Source organism: Neoarius graeffei, chromosome 15 (assembly GCF_027579695.1).
Source record: "Neoarius graeffei isolate fNeoGra1 chromosome 15, fNeoGra1.pri, whole genome shotgun sequence".
Taxonomy (NCBI): Eukaryota; Metazoa; Chordata; class Actinopteri; order Siluriformes; family Ariidae; genus Neoarius; species Neoarius graeffei.
This window is the reverse complement of record NC_083583.1, coordinates 56,638,829-56,655,463: the sequence shown is the minus strand read 5'-3', so window position 1 is coordinate 56,655,463 and position 16,635 is coordinate 56,638,829. Positions and strand designations below refer to the sequence as shown.

General features: G+C 40.6%; 1 protein-coding gene across 1 annotated transcript in view; it reads left to right on the top strand.

Annotated features, from left to right (window-relative positions):
• homer3b (homer scaffold protein 3b) overlaps positions 1 to 11,341 on the top strand; it is a 56,007-nt gene extending 44,666 nt beyond the window's left edge. The window contains exons 5-9 of the mRNA XM_060941679.1: positions 2,372 to 2,511; positions 6,422 to 6,578; positions 6,673 to 6,783; positions 10,105 to 10,185; positions 10,276 to 11,341. Coding sequence (XP_060797662.1) covers positions 2,372 to 2,511; positions 6,422 to 6,578; positions 6,673 to 6,783; positions 10,105 to 10,185; positions 10,276 to 10,461 — 675 coding nt within the window. The 3' untranslated portion in view covers positions 10,462 to 11,341. The remainder of the gene's footprint in view (positions 1 to 2,371; positions 2,512 to 6,421; positions 6,579 to 6,672; positions 6,784 to 10,104; positions 10,186 to 10,275) is intronic.
• Positions 11,342 to 16,635: the final 5,294 nt, after the last annotated feature.

Below are 16,635 nucleotides of genomic sequence, written 5' to 3'. Positions count from 1 at the left end.
AAGAAAACGCATTTGGAGTTTGCCCAACAGCATGTGGCAGACTCCCCAAACACACAGAAGATGATTCTCTGGTCAAATGAGTCAAGAATTGAGCTTTTTGGCCATCATGGGAAATGCTATGTGTGGCGCAAACCCAACAGCCTGAGAACACCATTCCTACAATGAAGCATGGTGGTGGCAGCATCATGCTGTGGGGATATTTTTCATCTGCAGGGACAGGAAAGCTGGTCAGGACTGAATGAAAGATGGGATGGCACTAAATACAGGGCAATTCTGGAGGAAAACCTGTTTGAGTCGGCCAGAGGTTTGAGACTGGGACGAAGGTTCGCATTCCAGCAGGACAATGACCCTAAACATACTGCTAAAGCTACACTGGAGTGGTTTAAAGGGAAACATTTAAATGTCTTGGAATGGCCTAGTCAAAGCCCAGACCTCAATCCAACTGAGAATCTGTGGCATAACTTGATTGCTGTACACCAACGCAACCCAGGAGTTGGAGCAGTTTTGCCTTGAGGAAAGGGCAAAATCCCAGTGGCTAGATGTGCTAAGCTAATAGAGACATACCCCAAGAGACTTGCAGCTGTAACTGCAGCAAAAGGTGGCTCTACAAAGTATTGACTTTGAGGGGGAATACTTATGCACACTCCAGATTTCTGTTTTGTCATCTTAATTTTTGTGTCGCAATAAAAAAACAACTTGCACCTTTAAAGTTGTAAGCATGTTGTGTAAATCAAATAGTGCTAACCCCCCCCCAAAAAAAATCCATTCTAATTCCAGCTTGTAATACAACAAAACAGGACAAACACCAAGGAGGATGAATACTTTTGCAAGGCACTGTATGTTTATTTCTGTAATATCTCCAAAAAAAAAAAATCAGGCCATTCTGTGGCTGGGAAGTTATTTAATCTGAGGGGATTCCCTAGCAAATAATTTTGCATGAAATCGCCCACTTCGCGCAGTCAAGCAGACAGAGGAAGTCCGTGGTGCGCATGCGCAGGTTTACCACCTTCTTTTGGGTTTTACAGCAGCTGCATCCACAGTGTTGCATTACTGCCATCTACAGGTTTACCTTTGACCGTGCACTGACAGTTCCATCATTCTGTTGCGAAACAAACAGCTGATCACACCGAGTTGCTCGCTGACCGCTGATATTTATTAGTTTGGTCCTGCGTTTCCTTTCCTTCCCAACATAACGTCGTCTCGCTTTCCGTTACTGTAGTCGGTCTTCCACATTTCATTCGCACACTCGCATCCTCCATTGTTCTTTCCTGTTTCAAATTTGTATCCCACAATACCTTGCGCGAATGGGGAAAACCCACCACATGATTCATGACGTAGTATCTTGAAGACCCTTGGATTTTTGCTCAAATGTTTCTGCAGCATGTGTTCTGTCAATCTGCTATCTTTATCTTTTTACTGTGTAAGACGTACTCTGCAAAAGAAACACGGTTTTTATTCCTTCTATTGCAAATCTGTATTCTATTCTTTTGCTTAAGAATAAGTATTTATCAGTGAGACAGCTTGAGACTTGTTAGCAGGCAGTACCCTTGAGCCAGCTGTGCTTCCATCCACCTGAGAAATGGTACCGTAAATTCCATAATTATTGGCAACCTTTCGAAAAATCAGAAGTGCTTATTTCATACAATCAAAGTAGCTCAATTTCTCACTCAAACAACTGAAGAAACTTTTCTCGAACAAAAATAATTCTCATAACAATCGACCCGAAATATACAGTATGTGAACAGATTTATTGAAAATGAATAGACACTGGTAATTTTGTGCAAGTCCAGTGTTTTTCAGGGAACTTGTTGCATGTGTTAATTTTTTTTTTTTTTATGAATGCCAACAATTATTGAATTGACTACACTGGAAAAATATGACTGAGTCTATATTTTCAAAGTGTACCATTTCTTAGCTTTACTCAGTAATTTGTTCATAAAATAGTCAGACTTTAAGCTAAAAACATGATGGTACGACCATGGAGACATCGGAGGCCTTGGGGTCCTTAGATTACGTACCTATATGTAAATGTGTATCAGATTATTACTAAAATTAGATTTTAATGAATTTATTTATTTTGCATTTTTTTTTTCAAATGTTTCTGTGCAAAAAAAAAAAATCCCACTCATTCCTCTGAAAATGATTTGTGTAGATTTTCATCCTTTGTCTTGGGGGGGACCCCTCTCTGTTTTATTTCATTAATGCGTCTAAAAGTGTAATATTATTGTCTACATGACAGACTACTTTGTAGCAGTTAGTAATAATATTGACTAATTTTAAGAGAAACCGTGGTCTAATTAGACTCCAAGGATAACAGTGTGATTCTTATCAAGCCAGAATCCTTTTCACCTCTTGGCTCTCCGTTGTTCAGGGTCTGTCTGAAGATCACCACTCTCCAACAGCACTTGTGTGTGTAAACGGTTCTGGGGAGGACAAGCTGTTTCGCAGCAAGAGTGCAGACCTCGAGCTAGCTTCAAAGAAGGAGCGTGTTAAGAAGATACTTTCAGAAGGGTAAGACACTAACTTATCCTGAAACGTCAATCTGAATTTGTGTTTTTATCACGTTTAGGACAGTTATCCAATAATAATACCAGTACCAGTCAAAACGTTTGGACACAGTCAGTGCGTTTACATGCACATAGAGAAAATCGAATTTCTGCCGTTGCTCGACTGAAATCGAAGTTCTAAATGCCATGGAAACACCTTACCTAGGCTGAAATCGAACCAAACTTGATTTCTCATAATCGAGCTACACGACCTAGATTATGCGATTTTAGCCGAGCTACTTAGTGCATGTAAACCCTATCGAGCTACGTAGTCGAGCTACTTACTTCAGCACTGCCCCTTCCGGAAGTGACGAGTGACGAGACCACAAGCGGGAAACACAACAGCCTTGGTCGGCATGACAACGAATCATGACAACGGCATGAATCTTTTCTTTTTGTGGCATTGTTTGCACTGTTAAAATTTAGCTCACTTACTGTATCACCAAATACATCTGTACAGCTGTTGCATAGCTGTGAATTGTGTACATAAACAAATCATTGTATTTTTGTGTGTGTGTGTGTGTATGTATGTATGTATATATATGTATGTATGCATATATATATGTGTGTGTGTATGTATGTGTGTGTATATATATATATATATATATATATATATATATATATATATATATATATATATATATATATATAATGTGTGTGTGTGTATATATGTGTATATATATATATATATATATATATATATATATATATATATATACACACACATATATACATACATGCGCGCGCACACACGTGTGTGTGTGTGTGTGTGTGTGTGTGTATATATATATATATATATATATATATATATATATATACACACACACACACACACACACACTTTTTATTTATATATATATATATATATATATATACACACACACACACACACACTTTTTATTTATATATATATATATATATATATATATATATATATATATATATATATATATATATATATAAAATGTGTGTATATGTCCAACATCTGAAGAATGTCAATAAAAACAAAACAATTGAACTTTTGTGTGTGTTTATTAAGACATAAGTTAAATTGTAAGCAAAAAAAAATTTTTTTGTAAGCAAAAAATGGACTTTAGAAAAATATACAATTGTGCAAAATAAGTTGTCTTACAAAACAGTGGTCTGCGCAGGACAGTTTGTAGCCATACAGTCTGTTAGAGCAAGCCTAACAGCTTGAGCACGGAACTTGTGAACACGGAACTGCCAGTGTTGCCAGATTGGGCGGTTTTAAGTGCATTTTGGCGGATTTGAACATGTTTTGGGCTGGAAAATATCAGCAGTATCTGGCAACACTGCTGATAACTTTGTTTATACTCTTGAATAGCTCTTTTTCATGACGACAACCGGAAGTGTACCAACACGATGGGGCGTGTAGCGCCACCTGTGGCTCAGGTGTACAATGTACCTCACACAATAGCTCGATCTCCTTGTGTGCATGTAGGATTGGATTTCTCTGGCACCCCTGCTGGGACCCTTAGCTCGATTACCGACAGCAGCTCGATTTGGATGTGCATGTAAACGCACTGACTCACTCATTCATAGTAATGCATTTGGCAGCTGATCATGCGAACCCTCAATATGTGGTCCAAAGAGTTGTTGATGTGAAGTGAAGGAGGCCAAAATTAGGCTGGGAAAAGAAACACCTATCAGAGAGAGCAGAAACTTTATTAGGAGTGGCTAAATAAACAATTTGGTACGTTATTAAAAAGAAGGAATGCACTGATAAGCTCAGTAACATGAAAAGGCCTGGAAGACCACGGGAGACAACTAAAGTGGATGATCTCAGAATTCTTTCCTTGGTGAAGAAAAAACCCTTTTATAACATCTAGCCAAGTCAAGAACACTCTCCAGGAGATAAGAGGATCATTGTCAAAGTATGCACTACTGTTCAAAAGTTTGGGGTCACTTTGAAATGTCCTTATTTTCGAAAGAAAAGCACTGTTCTTTTCAATGAAGATCACTTTAAACTAATCAGAAATCCACTCTATACATTGCTAATGTGGTAAATGACTATTCTAGCTGCAAATGTCTGGTTTTTGGTGCAATATCTCCATAGGTGTATAGAGGCCCATTTCCAGCAACTCTCACTCCAGTGTTCTAATGGTACAATGTGTTTGCTCATTGCCTCAGAAGGCTAATGGATGATTAGAAAACCCTTGTACAATCATGTTAGCACAGCTGAAAACAGTTGAGCTCTTTAGAGAAGCTATAAAACTGACCTTCCTTTGAGCAGATTGAGTTTCTGGAGCATCACATTTGTGGGGTCGATTAAATGCTCAAAATGGCCAGAAAAATGTCTTGACTATATTTTCTATTCATTTTACAACTTATGGTGGTAAATAAAAGTGTGACTTTTCATGGAAAACACAAAATTGTCTGGGTGACCCCAAACTTTTGAACGGTAGCGTATAATCAAGAGAAGCCTTCATGAATGTAAATACAGAGGGTTTACCTCAAGATGCAAAACACTGATAACACTTAAGAAGAGAAAGGCCAAGTTAGACTTTGCTAGAAAGCCTGCCCTGTTCTGGAACAAGATTCTTTGGAGAGATGAAAACAAGATTAACTTGTACCAGAATGATAGGAAGATAATAGTATGGAGATGGAAAGGAAGGGCTCATGATCCAAAGCATACCACATCATGTGTCAAACATGGTGGATATGGGCATGTAGAGCTGCCAATGGAACTGGGTCACTGCTGCTTATTAATGGTATAACTGCTGATGGATACTTTCTGCTCAGATTCAGTCAAATGCTGCAAAACTGATAGGATGGATAATGATCCAAAACGTACTGTGAAAGCAGCCCAAGAGCTTTTTAAGGCAAAGAAATGGAGTGTCCTTAAATGGCTGAGTCAGTCAACCCAATTCAGCATGTTCTTTATTTAATGAAAATAAAACTGAAGGCAGAAAGACCCACAACCAAGCAGCAGTAAAGGCATGGCAAACCATCTCAAGGGAGGAAACTCAGCATTTGGTGAACACGTTAATTAAGAAATAAAGCAAGTTTAAAAATGACTTCAGTTCCCCTGTAAAGAAGAATAAAGTTAATGTTTTGGAATGGCCGAGTCAAAGTCCTGACCTTAATCCAATGGAAATGTTGTGGAAGGACCTGAAGCGAGCAGTTCATGTGAGGAAACCCACCAACATCCCAGAGTTGAAGCTGTTCTGTACGGAGGAACGGGCTAAAATTCCTCCAAGCCGGTGTGCAGGACTGATCAACAGTTACCGGAAACGTTTAGTTGCAGTTATTGCTGCACAAGGGGGCCACACCAGATACTGAAAGCAAAGGTTCACATACTTTTGCCACTCATAGATATGTAATACTGGATCAATTTCCTCAATAAATAAATGACCAAGTATAATATTTTTGTCTCATTTGTTTAACTGGGTTCTCTTTATCTACTTTTAGGACTTGTGTGAAAATCTGGTGATGTTTTAGGTCATGTTTATGCAGAAATGTACAGTAGAAAATTCTAAAGGGTTCACAAACTTTCAAGCACCATTGTACATCACTGCAGGTAGCCCATCTGACATTTTAAAGAAAATTCATTTTTCTCAAACACTATTTGGTCTCCGAAAATAAAAGTTTGATTTTTGAAACCTGCGACTACTTTTACTTCAAATAAGTTTGAGAATAAACCCGCTGGAGGATCCCTTTAAGGCACACTTCAATCACATCTTGATGGCTTCATTTCAAATCAATTGTGGTGGTGTACAGAGGCAAAAGTCTGAAAATCGTGTCCTCGCTGTATCTTATTTTCATTATAGCTTTACCTAAATAGGTGGTTCAGTTGTCCTGACTGAGTTTGACTCTGAGTTTATATCATCACTTTTCTGGTCTGGTTTTTATAGATCGATATGTGAGACAGGCATGGAGACCGAGCTGTTCACTCTGAGGGAGAGCAACACTAAGCTTGTCGCAGCCCTCCATGAAGCCAACAGCAGCATTGAACAGTGGAAGAACCAGTTCGCTGAGTATCAGCAGGAGACGTACAGACTCCGAGACCAGGCCTGTTTTCTTCTGCTTGATTTTGTTCACAGCAGACTCTTCATGGGTGATTTTGTGAGGACGTTACTGACAGTCATCTCATTCTGGATTTCAGGTGGCCGAGCTGGAAGAGCAAAGTGGAAATGCTGCTTCGTTTGAGAAAAAGACTGAAGGTCTCTTCCGGTCTGTAGAAGATATGGAGGCCCTTCTAAAGGCTAAAGATGAAGTATGGGTTTTCTTTTATGGCAGATTCTACCATAACAGAGGCCAGTTAAGTCCCATCGCCTTAAATTGCTGAATTGATTGTTTTGATCATTCTATTAAGTTTTTCTAGTAGCATTTGGGGTCTTGGACATTCACAGTAAATTTTAGGACAGTAGTCCTGGTAACTAATTAATAAAAGCCTGACATGACAGACATGCTAAACGACAATAGAAACACATCGGTTTCTATCATCAAAACCTGACAGACAAACTAACGTCTACCATCATATTCTGACAGACACTCATGACAATAGCAACAAAACTGTTTCTTACATTATTAATCTGACAAATTTAGTAATATTATTAAATACCTCATCACTAGAACCAAATAATAAAATAAAATATTGAAATAAAGAAAATTTATTTTCAAAATTGAAATATCAACAATAATTGTCAGAACAGTGACGATAGACACGACTGTGTCACTTTCGCGGGGAAATAACACATTGAAATGGCCTGTCGGCTGAAAGGGTCGCAAGTGGCTCTGATTGATCTCAACTTACGATAGTTTTCCTCCAGAACATTTTAAATATAAATACACAAATATATTCTCAATGTTTCTATCGTCAAAAATTTCTGTCGTCAGGATAGCTGACAGAAAATCTTACCTTGATTTATTTGATGAAATCTAGCCGTCAGAACTCCAAGTCTTGCCCAGAAGTAAATGTCTGCTGTCACAAAAATCATGCGCAGTAGAATTTCCTCTTTGCGTCAGTCAACATGTGCGTGGTGAGGGCTTGAATTGTGCTATCGTCAGGTGCATTTGACTGACAGACTGACGATAGCATTTTTTAAAAATAACTGTGGGCTTCTCTCGTGAACGAAATAGTTTTTTCGCTGTTAATCTATTTCAACTCTATCTGTTGACACCCAAAAATGATAAAGCCTGCTTCCACACGATAACTACCAAAGATCCATAATGGCCGAGTCTATCGTCAGGTCATCTGACAGAAATTCACTGACGATAGCAACAGGGATAATGAAAGTGATTTTTAAAATGGGAGTTATGTCTGTCAGATATGTCAAAGAAATAGAAGTTTATTCTTTAAAAATCTTTTATTGATATACTCGGTGTATTTTTAAATGACGTGCTGTTTTAGAAGACCAAATACCATATTTTCAATCTTGAAAATATTACCTCACTGAAAAAAGGACAAGAAAAATTTCTTATTTTGTGGGCAAGTGGTTAATGGATCCAGTTACGGTAGAATCTGCCTTATAGCAGTACATTTGGAGCACTTGATCCATTTTCAGAGAAAATGTGAGCTTATTTATAAGCATCTTCACAGCTTAGAGGTTCACTTTGCAGATAGTCATTTGTCATTTGAATGTCGTAGCAACACTGCTACAATATTATAATTTTATTTATTTATTTATTTATTTGATAAAATACTCTTTTCAAAAAGTAATTCTGGTGAAAATTTTTGTGAGAACAAAGATAAACAGTTGCTAATCGAATTATTGTGTTTGCGTAATTTTTAAAGGGGTGCCAATAATTTACACTTTAGCTGCTATTTGAGCAATAACTCTCCCTTGTGCCGAATCTTCAGCTTGCTACATGTGACTGACTTTGTGAGATACAGATCCAGAGAAATAATTTATTAACAGTGCCTACTCACAAAGTTGTACATAATTTGTGTGTATGACGTGTGAGATTCAACAATGGCCTCGAGCTCATACCAGCCACTGTTGTTGTGTGTGAGTTTGAAATCCGATCAATCCTGTGGGAGGAGTAGCGATTTTGACCCCTGTGTAGCCGCATCCATGGCAGGTGGTGCCACCTGGTGAACAATTCTTGTTGGAATATGTCTTTAGAGTCTTCTGGGTGAGTTTCAGTGAAAACGTCCCAGCAGTTTATGAACAGTAGTGTTTGGTGTGACGAGTCATCCAAAAATTTCAAACGCCCATAAAATGTTAAATATGACAGGTGGTTCCACCGTCTTGCCAGCTTTGATACACACCAACCTGGGGAACATTCCCTAGGAGTTTAATCAAAATCTGATCACTCCTGTAGGAGGAGGAGTGATTTTCGTGAAATTGCACGTGACCCCTGTGTAGCCTCATCCATGGTAGGTGGCGCCACCTGGTGAACAAGTCTTTAGAGTCTTCTGGGTGAGTTTCAGTGAAAACGTCCCAGCAATTTACAAAGAGTAGTGTTTAATGTGACGAGCCACCCAAAAATTTGAGACGCCCATAAAATCGTAAATCTGACCGGTGGCGCCACCATCGACAACTTTTATGCACACCCACCTGGGGAACATTTTGTATATGAGTTTGATCAAAATCCGATCAATCCTGTCGGAGGAGTTGCGATTTTTGTAAATTGTGGACGGACGATGCGTGATCGCAAAAGCTCGTCTGGCCTGGCCTGCGGCCGGATGAGCTAAAAAAGTGATGTTTGGATACAACTGACTTTTTAATTTTACACCAAGCGTTCCAGTTTAGCGATGTGGATGACATAAGGAATTGTCACTTTTATTATTTAGTTACTGCTTTTACCGAGTCGTTTACTGATTCTGGCAGCTATTTGAGGGACACAGGATTTTGCAAAGCAGTCCATTTCTGTCAGAAAGCTTAAAGGAACAGTCCACCATACTTCCATAATGAAATATGCTCTTATCTGAATTGAGACGAGCTGCTCCGTACCTCTCCGAGCTTTGCGCGACCTCCCAGTCAGTCAGACGCGCTGTCACTCCTGTTAGCAATGTAGCTAGGCTCAGCATGGCCAATGGTATTTTTTGGGGCTGTAGTCAGATGCGACCAAACTCTTCCGCGTTTTTCCTGTTTACATAGGTTTATATGACCAGTGATATGAAACAAGTTCAGTTACACAAATTGAAACGTAGCGATTTTCTATGCTATAAAGTCCGCACTATAATGACCGGCGTACTAACACCTTCTGCACGCTTCGGCAGCGCATTGATACGAAGGTGTTAGTACGCCTGTCATTATAGTGCGGACTTTCCATAGCATAGAAAATCGCTACGTTTCAATTTTTTTAACTGAACTTTTTTCATATCACTGGTCATATAAACCTATGTAAACAGGAAAAACACGGAAGAGTTTGATCGCATCTAACTACAGCCCCAAAAAATACCATTGGCCATGCTGAGCCTAGCTACATTGCTAACAGGAGTGACAGCGCGTCTGACTGTATCTGACTGACTGGGAGGTCGCGCAAAGCTCGGAGAGGTACGGAGCAGCTCGTCTCAATTCAGATAAGAGCATATTTCATTATGGAAGTACGGTGGACTGTTCCTTTAAGGCTAAATATTTGCTTGCAGGAAATTAACAAGCTCCAGGGTAGGAAATCAGACTTCCAGGATTTGGAGAAGGAGAGGGAGGAGATTAATAAAAGAATGCAGGTAAGCTTGAGCTTCTTTATTAATAACCTTTCTTGGTGCAGCAGGGATGTTGATTTAATGTAACCAGAAGTGTTTTTGCTTTGCCATTAGGAACTGGAGCAGAGGAATTTTGAGCTGGAACAGCAAGTGCAGAAAGCGGAGCAGAGTCTGGCGTCTTCACTGAACGCACGGCAGCAGGCGGAGGGTGAAGTGCGGAAAGTCATCGAAGTGCTGGATGCCAAGATCTTTGATCTAAGCAGCTTGAGGCAGAGCCTGGCCAACTTTCTGGATAAATAGCAGCCATCAGCTTGAAACGTCAGACTGCTGAGACATGCAGGAATGTAATGAAGAAGCACTCCACTTAATTCCTCTTAAACATGCGTCAGCTACAGTGGTATACATTACTTTCTTCAAACCTCAGAAGAAAATTGGTAAAGGTGCGCTTGGATAGGAGAATATTCATCTCTGTGCGCACTTAGGCCGTTCTCACCCATTTAAAGCACAATGTAATTAATGGTAGATCACAACTTGGGAGTTAAGTTTTGCATTATGTAGTAAAATGTGCATAACTGGGATTAAATTAGGTGTCTTTTAAATATTGTAATAGGTAATATAGTATGTGCATTGCTGATATCATTTGTGCATTATAAACCATTGAATGAATGAATGAAAGGACATGTACTGTAGTTACAAAAACACTATACTACGTTATATAAAGATGAATTTGTAGCAAAAATTGTTGTAACTCTTATGGCAGTGTTAGTTCCTTCAGACTTGGCCATAGATAGTTTTCAACAAGATGATGAAACAAAACACGAAGCCAATAATTTACATCGCCATTCGCTTACCACTTAAAGTGGCATGCGAAAGTTTGGGCACCCGTACTGAAAATGTCTGTTACTGTGAATAGTTAAGTGAGCAGAAGATGAACTGATCACCAAAAGGCATAAAGGTAAAGACGAGACATTTCTTTTCAGCGTTTTCTGCAAGATTTGTGTATTTTTTAATTTTTTTTTTTGTACAATTGGAGAGTGAAAAGGCGGCACGGTGGTGTAGTGGTTAGCGCTGTCGCCTCACAGCAAGAGGGTCCGGGTTCGAGCCCCGTGGCCGGCGAGGGCCTTTCTGTGTGGAGTTTGCATGTTCTCCCCGTGTCCGCGTGGGTTTCCTCCGGGTGCTCCGGTTTCCCCCACAGTCCAAAGACATGCAGGTTAGGTTAACTGGTGACTCTAAATTGAGCGTAGGTGTGAATGTGAGTGTGAATGGTTGTCTGTGTCTATGTGTCAGCCCTGTGATGACCTGGCGACTTGTCCAGGGTGTACCCCGCCTTTCGCCCGTAGTCAGCTGGGATAGGCTCCAGCTTGCCTGCGACCCTGTAGAACAGGATAAAGCGGCTAGAGATAATGAGAATGGGATGAGATGGAGAGTGAAAAAAGAAAAGGAACACCATGCAAAAGTTTGGGCACCCCAATACATTTGAGTTCTCAGGTAACTTTTACCAAGGTTCCAGACCTTAATTAGCTTATTGAGCTGTGGCTTGTTCAAATTCTTTGTTAGGAAAGGTCAGACGATGCAGATTTCAAAGCTGTATAAATTCTCTGACTCCTCAAACTTGTCCTTACAATCAACAGCCATGGGCTCCTCTAAGCAACTCCCTCGCATTCTGAATAATAAAATAATTGATGCCCACAAAGCAGGAGAAGGCTACAAGAACGTAGCAAAGTGTTTTCAGGTAGCCGTTTCCTCAGATTGTAATGTTATTAAGAAATGGCAGTTAACAGAAACAGTGGAGATCAAGGTGAGGTCTGGAAGATGAAGAAAACTTTCTGAAAGAACTGCTCGTTGGATTGCTAGAAAGGCAAATAAAAACCCCTGTTTGACTGCAAAAGACCTTCAGAAAGATTTAGCAGACCCTGGAGTGGTGGTGCACTGTTCTACTATGCAGCGACACCTGAACAAATATGACCTTCATGGGAGAGTCATCAGAAGAAAACCTTTCCTGCGTCCGAGCCACAAACTTTAGCGTCTGAAGTTTGCAAATGAACATCTAAATAAGCCTGATGCATTTTGGAAACAAGTCCTGTGGACTGATGAAATCAAAATAGAACTTTTTGGCCACAATGTACAAAGGTATGTTTGGAGAAAAAAGGGTGCCAAATTCCAAGAAAAGAACCCCTCTCCAACTCTGAAGCATGGGTGTGGATCGATCGTGCTTTGGGGTTGTGTTGCAGCCAGTGGCACAGGGCACATTTCACTGGTCGAGGGAAGCATGGATTCGAATAAATACAAGCAAATTCTGGAAGCAAACATCACACCATCTGTAAATAGTTGAAGTTAAAAAGAGGATGGGTCCTACAATAAGACGATGATCCAAAACACACCTCAAAATCTACAATGGAATACCTCAAGAGGCCCAAGCTGAAGGTTTTGCCCTGGCCCTCACAGTCCCCTGACCTAAACATCATTGAAAATCTGTGGATAGATCTCAGAAGAGCAGTGCATGCAAGACAGCCCAGGAAACTTGTAGAACTGGAAGCCTTTTGCAGGGACGAATGTATGAAAATCCCCCAGGTAAGAACTGAAAGATTATTAGCTGGCTACAAAAAGTGTTTACAAGCTGTGATACTTGCCAAAGGGGGTGTTACTAGGTACTAACCATGCAGGGTGCTCAAACTATTGCTTCGGGCCCTTTTCCTTTTTTTGTCATTTTGAAAATGTAAAAGATGAAAATAAAAAAAATTGTTTTTGCTTAAAATATAAAGGGAATGAGTCATCTTTAACTTTATGCCTTTTGGAGATCATTTCATCTTCAACTTGCTTAACTGTTCACAGTAACAGCAATTTTGACCGGGTGTGCCCAAACTTTTGCATACCACTGTATCATTATCATTGTCAAGGCTGCTTTTCTTTTGACTGCTAAGGAGTTTGTAAATCTGTGTATTTAACTACCAGTTAAGCTGATATTTAATTATTGTTGATATAATCTACTCGTGTGTGTGTGTGTGTGTATATATTATGTCAATGTGACCCAAAGTATATTGACACCTGACCATCAGAGTCATATGCGGTCCTTCCCCAAACTTTTGCCACAAAGTTTGAAGCACACAGTTGTCCAAAATGTCTTCGTATGCTGAAGCAGTAAGATTTCATTTCACTGGAAAAGCTCAAACGTGTTCCAACAAGACTACTGCTGTGCACATGTGGTTTATCAAGATTGGTGTGAAAGAATTCAAGTGACCTGGACAAAGCCTCTGACTTCAACCCCACTGAACATCTTTCGGATGAACTGGAACGCTCACTGAACCCGAGGCCTCCTCACTAAAGCTCTTGTGTTGCGGAATGAACACAAATCTCCACAGCCATACTCTGGGGCGGAAGTAGCCTGGGCCTGCCCATCCTAAGCGTGCCGCAACACGAGGGCCTGTTCCGAGCTTAGTCTGGCCAGGCAGGCTATCTACAGCATTTCCAAGCTCCCGAAAAATCGGGAACCAATCAACTTTGAGCATCTCCAATGGCCCTGGGTAGAGGCGTGTTCAAGGCAGTGACGTAGTAGAACTGCGACCGGAAGCCATAGATTGTTTACAGAATCTATGCCGGAAGCGCTTCATTCACATCACGAACATGGAGCAGCGGCAAGCCTTTAACACAGCGGTAGATGCTGTATTGAAAGCATTCAACGGGAAGTTCTCATTGAAAACGGAGCAAAGAGCAGCCCTGGAGGTATTTATTGAAAGGAAGGACGTTTTCGCCTTGCTCCCGACCGGCTTCGGTAAGAGTTTAATCTACCAGTTAGCCCCGTCACGTCACATACGTCAGAGGAAAGAGTGATGTGATTGGTTTAAGCTTCGTCACAGCCTTTTCTGGCTTCGACCAGTAGCAAACTGAGGCATTTCAGGGAGGCGGGTCAACCACGGGCTCTGGGAAACCGTTGGGCTTAATATCTTGGCCAGACCAAATGCTCGGAGAGCTTTGAAGTCGCGTTAGCCAGGCTAGGGGGGAAGCAAGTGGAAAGTCTTCCCAGAAGAGTGGAGGAAAGGGCGACTACATGTCGAATGGGATCTTCAACAAGAGCATATGGATGTGATGGCTTGGTGTCCACATGTACCTTTGGCCATATAGTGTACATCTGACTGTGGGATATTGGGAGAAATAAGACATCTAAAAATGATTTGGAGACTACAAGAGTTTGGAGAGTTCCTGTGAACTGGATTGTTTATAGTACTTCTGATTGTCAACACTAGCTTTTATTATAGCAGAAATAACTTTTTTTCCCCCCTATTTTCACTTCTTACCCTTTACATTTGTTTGAATAGTATGCTGTAACTTCTCAAGGACTTTATACGCTCTTCTTATTTCAACTGTGAACTCTGATTAATTTTTAGATGTCATTTATGTATTTGGATAAATTGATGCTATTAAAAAATGTGCTGAGGTTCAGATTTACGGCTGTGCACCAGCTCCGTTTCCTCGCCAAGCAAACTATTCATGTTGATCATTTGATGGTATTACTAGTTCTTCCTGAACCGCTCTTTGCTCTCCATGCACAATAACCTTTTGCATAAATGCTATTTTTCTAATGCTTGAATATGAGATGTTTTTTTTTTTTTATTGGTTCATAATAAAAGGTACTGCTTTATCTTCTGTGCAAAACTGTTTATACTGTTACCTCTGCATTGTATCAGACGTGTCAAGCTCAATACCCTCAGGCCAAATACAGCCCACTACCTTGTTTCATTCAGCCTGGATGAGCTTCCAGAAAATAATATTGAAACACTGTTTTTACCATCTGAAAGTAAGGAGGGGGGTAGAAAAGGTTCTTAAGTGGTGCAGTAGAAAATTTGTTTGGTCTATTGTCGGTAGATTGCAAGCTTGAATCCCGATGATGCCACAACCATGCGTGAGCAGAATCAGCCGTGCTTTCTGGGTCAGAGGGATGATGTCTTCTTGCTCCACTTTCAGAGCTCATGGATGTGGAAGAGGGTCGATAGTGCTGTCCTGTGAATGTGTTGTACTTCACGATCAACTGTATAAAAAATGGACAGCACATCTCATCTCATTATCTCTAGCCGCTTTATCCTGTTCTACAGGGTCGCAGGCAAGCTGGAGCCTATCCCAGCTGACTACGGGCGAAAGGCGGGGTACACCCTGGACAAGTCACCAGGTCATCACAGGGCCGACGCATAGACACAGACAACCATTCACACCTACGGTCAATTTAGAGTCACCAGTTAACCTAACCTGCATGTCTTTGGACTGTGGGGGAAACCGGAGCACCCGGAGGAAACCCACGCGGACACGGGGAGAACATGCAAACTCCACACAGAAAGGCCCTCGCCGGCTATAGGGCTCGAACCCGGACCTTCTTGCTGTGAGGCGACAGCGCTAACCACTACACCACCGTGCCACCCCCAGTCTTTACTTTCCCTCAAATTATTTTTTAAATCCTGATCATCTATAAATTAAGGTGTGGATACATTTGGGAATTAAGTGATTGACAGATTTCCTAGAAGAGACCAGCTGTAGCCAGCCAGCTAACTTCACAAACCTTACCATCATATACCTACTTATGTGAACTTTTCTGGACAAATAGTTAGCCATTTCTATTAAAATTGTTTGAAACATTGAGAGGTGTAATGGGAAATAGGCTAGTTTAGTTGTGTTAGCTTAGTCGTGCTAGCGCATATACGATAGCCACAATGATAGCTATATTATGTTAGTATTAATGACAGCCCAGCCAGCTATCGAAATTTCTCCAAAAGTCATTTGTTTTTCAGTGAACACATACACTACCAAAACTATTAGGATGGATTTTATAAGTTCTCGCTCTGTACTGTTGACTGCAGTCTAAATGCGCTGCTCTTCCTGACACCATGATTAACCCGTTGGTGAAATGTCCAGTTCATGTCCCAGTGATAAATGTCCTTGTAACTATTAATGGAGCTGAAACTATTTAAGCTGTCTGGATAGATGTAAGATTGTTTACCACCATGAACACACTGGAAGGGGGCGGGTCTACCAAAGAACTGGGGTGTACTTCACTTTTCTTCTCATCTCTACAATACGAACTCAAGAAGGACAAAGTCTACTGCGTAGATGCTGGCTGCAAATTTAACTGTTTAAAAAGAGTTCAAAGAGATCTGACTGGCTGACTTCATGTGTCTCGGAGGAAGCGTTTGTTAGCCCTCACCCTCCCCAGTTAGTGGTAGCTATATGATGGGGAGAGTTGACGTGAACAAACTGGTGAGAAAATGAGGGAAAACCACTCACATACTGAAGATGTGTACATTCATGAAGATGAACCAGAGTTTAGTATAAATACACAGGTGATTTATCGTAAATCGTTTTCACTGATTGGTCGAGAAATTCAGACTATTTCTCAATAATCACCTCAAGCGACTCGGTAAAATGGCGGCCAGTTGCTTTGTCACCATAAGTGACAAAGGAAAATACTGTTCCTAAAAGCTCTAAAAGATG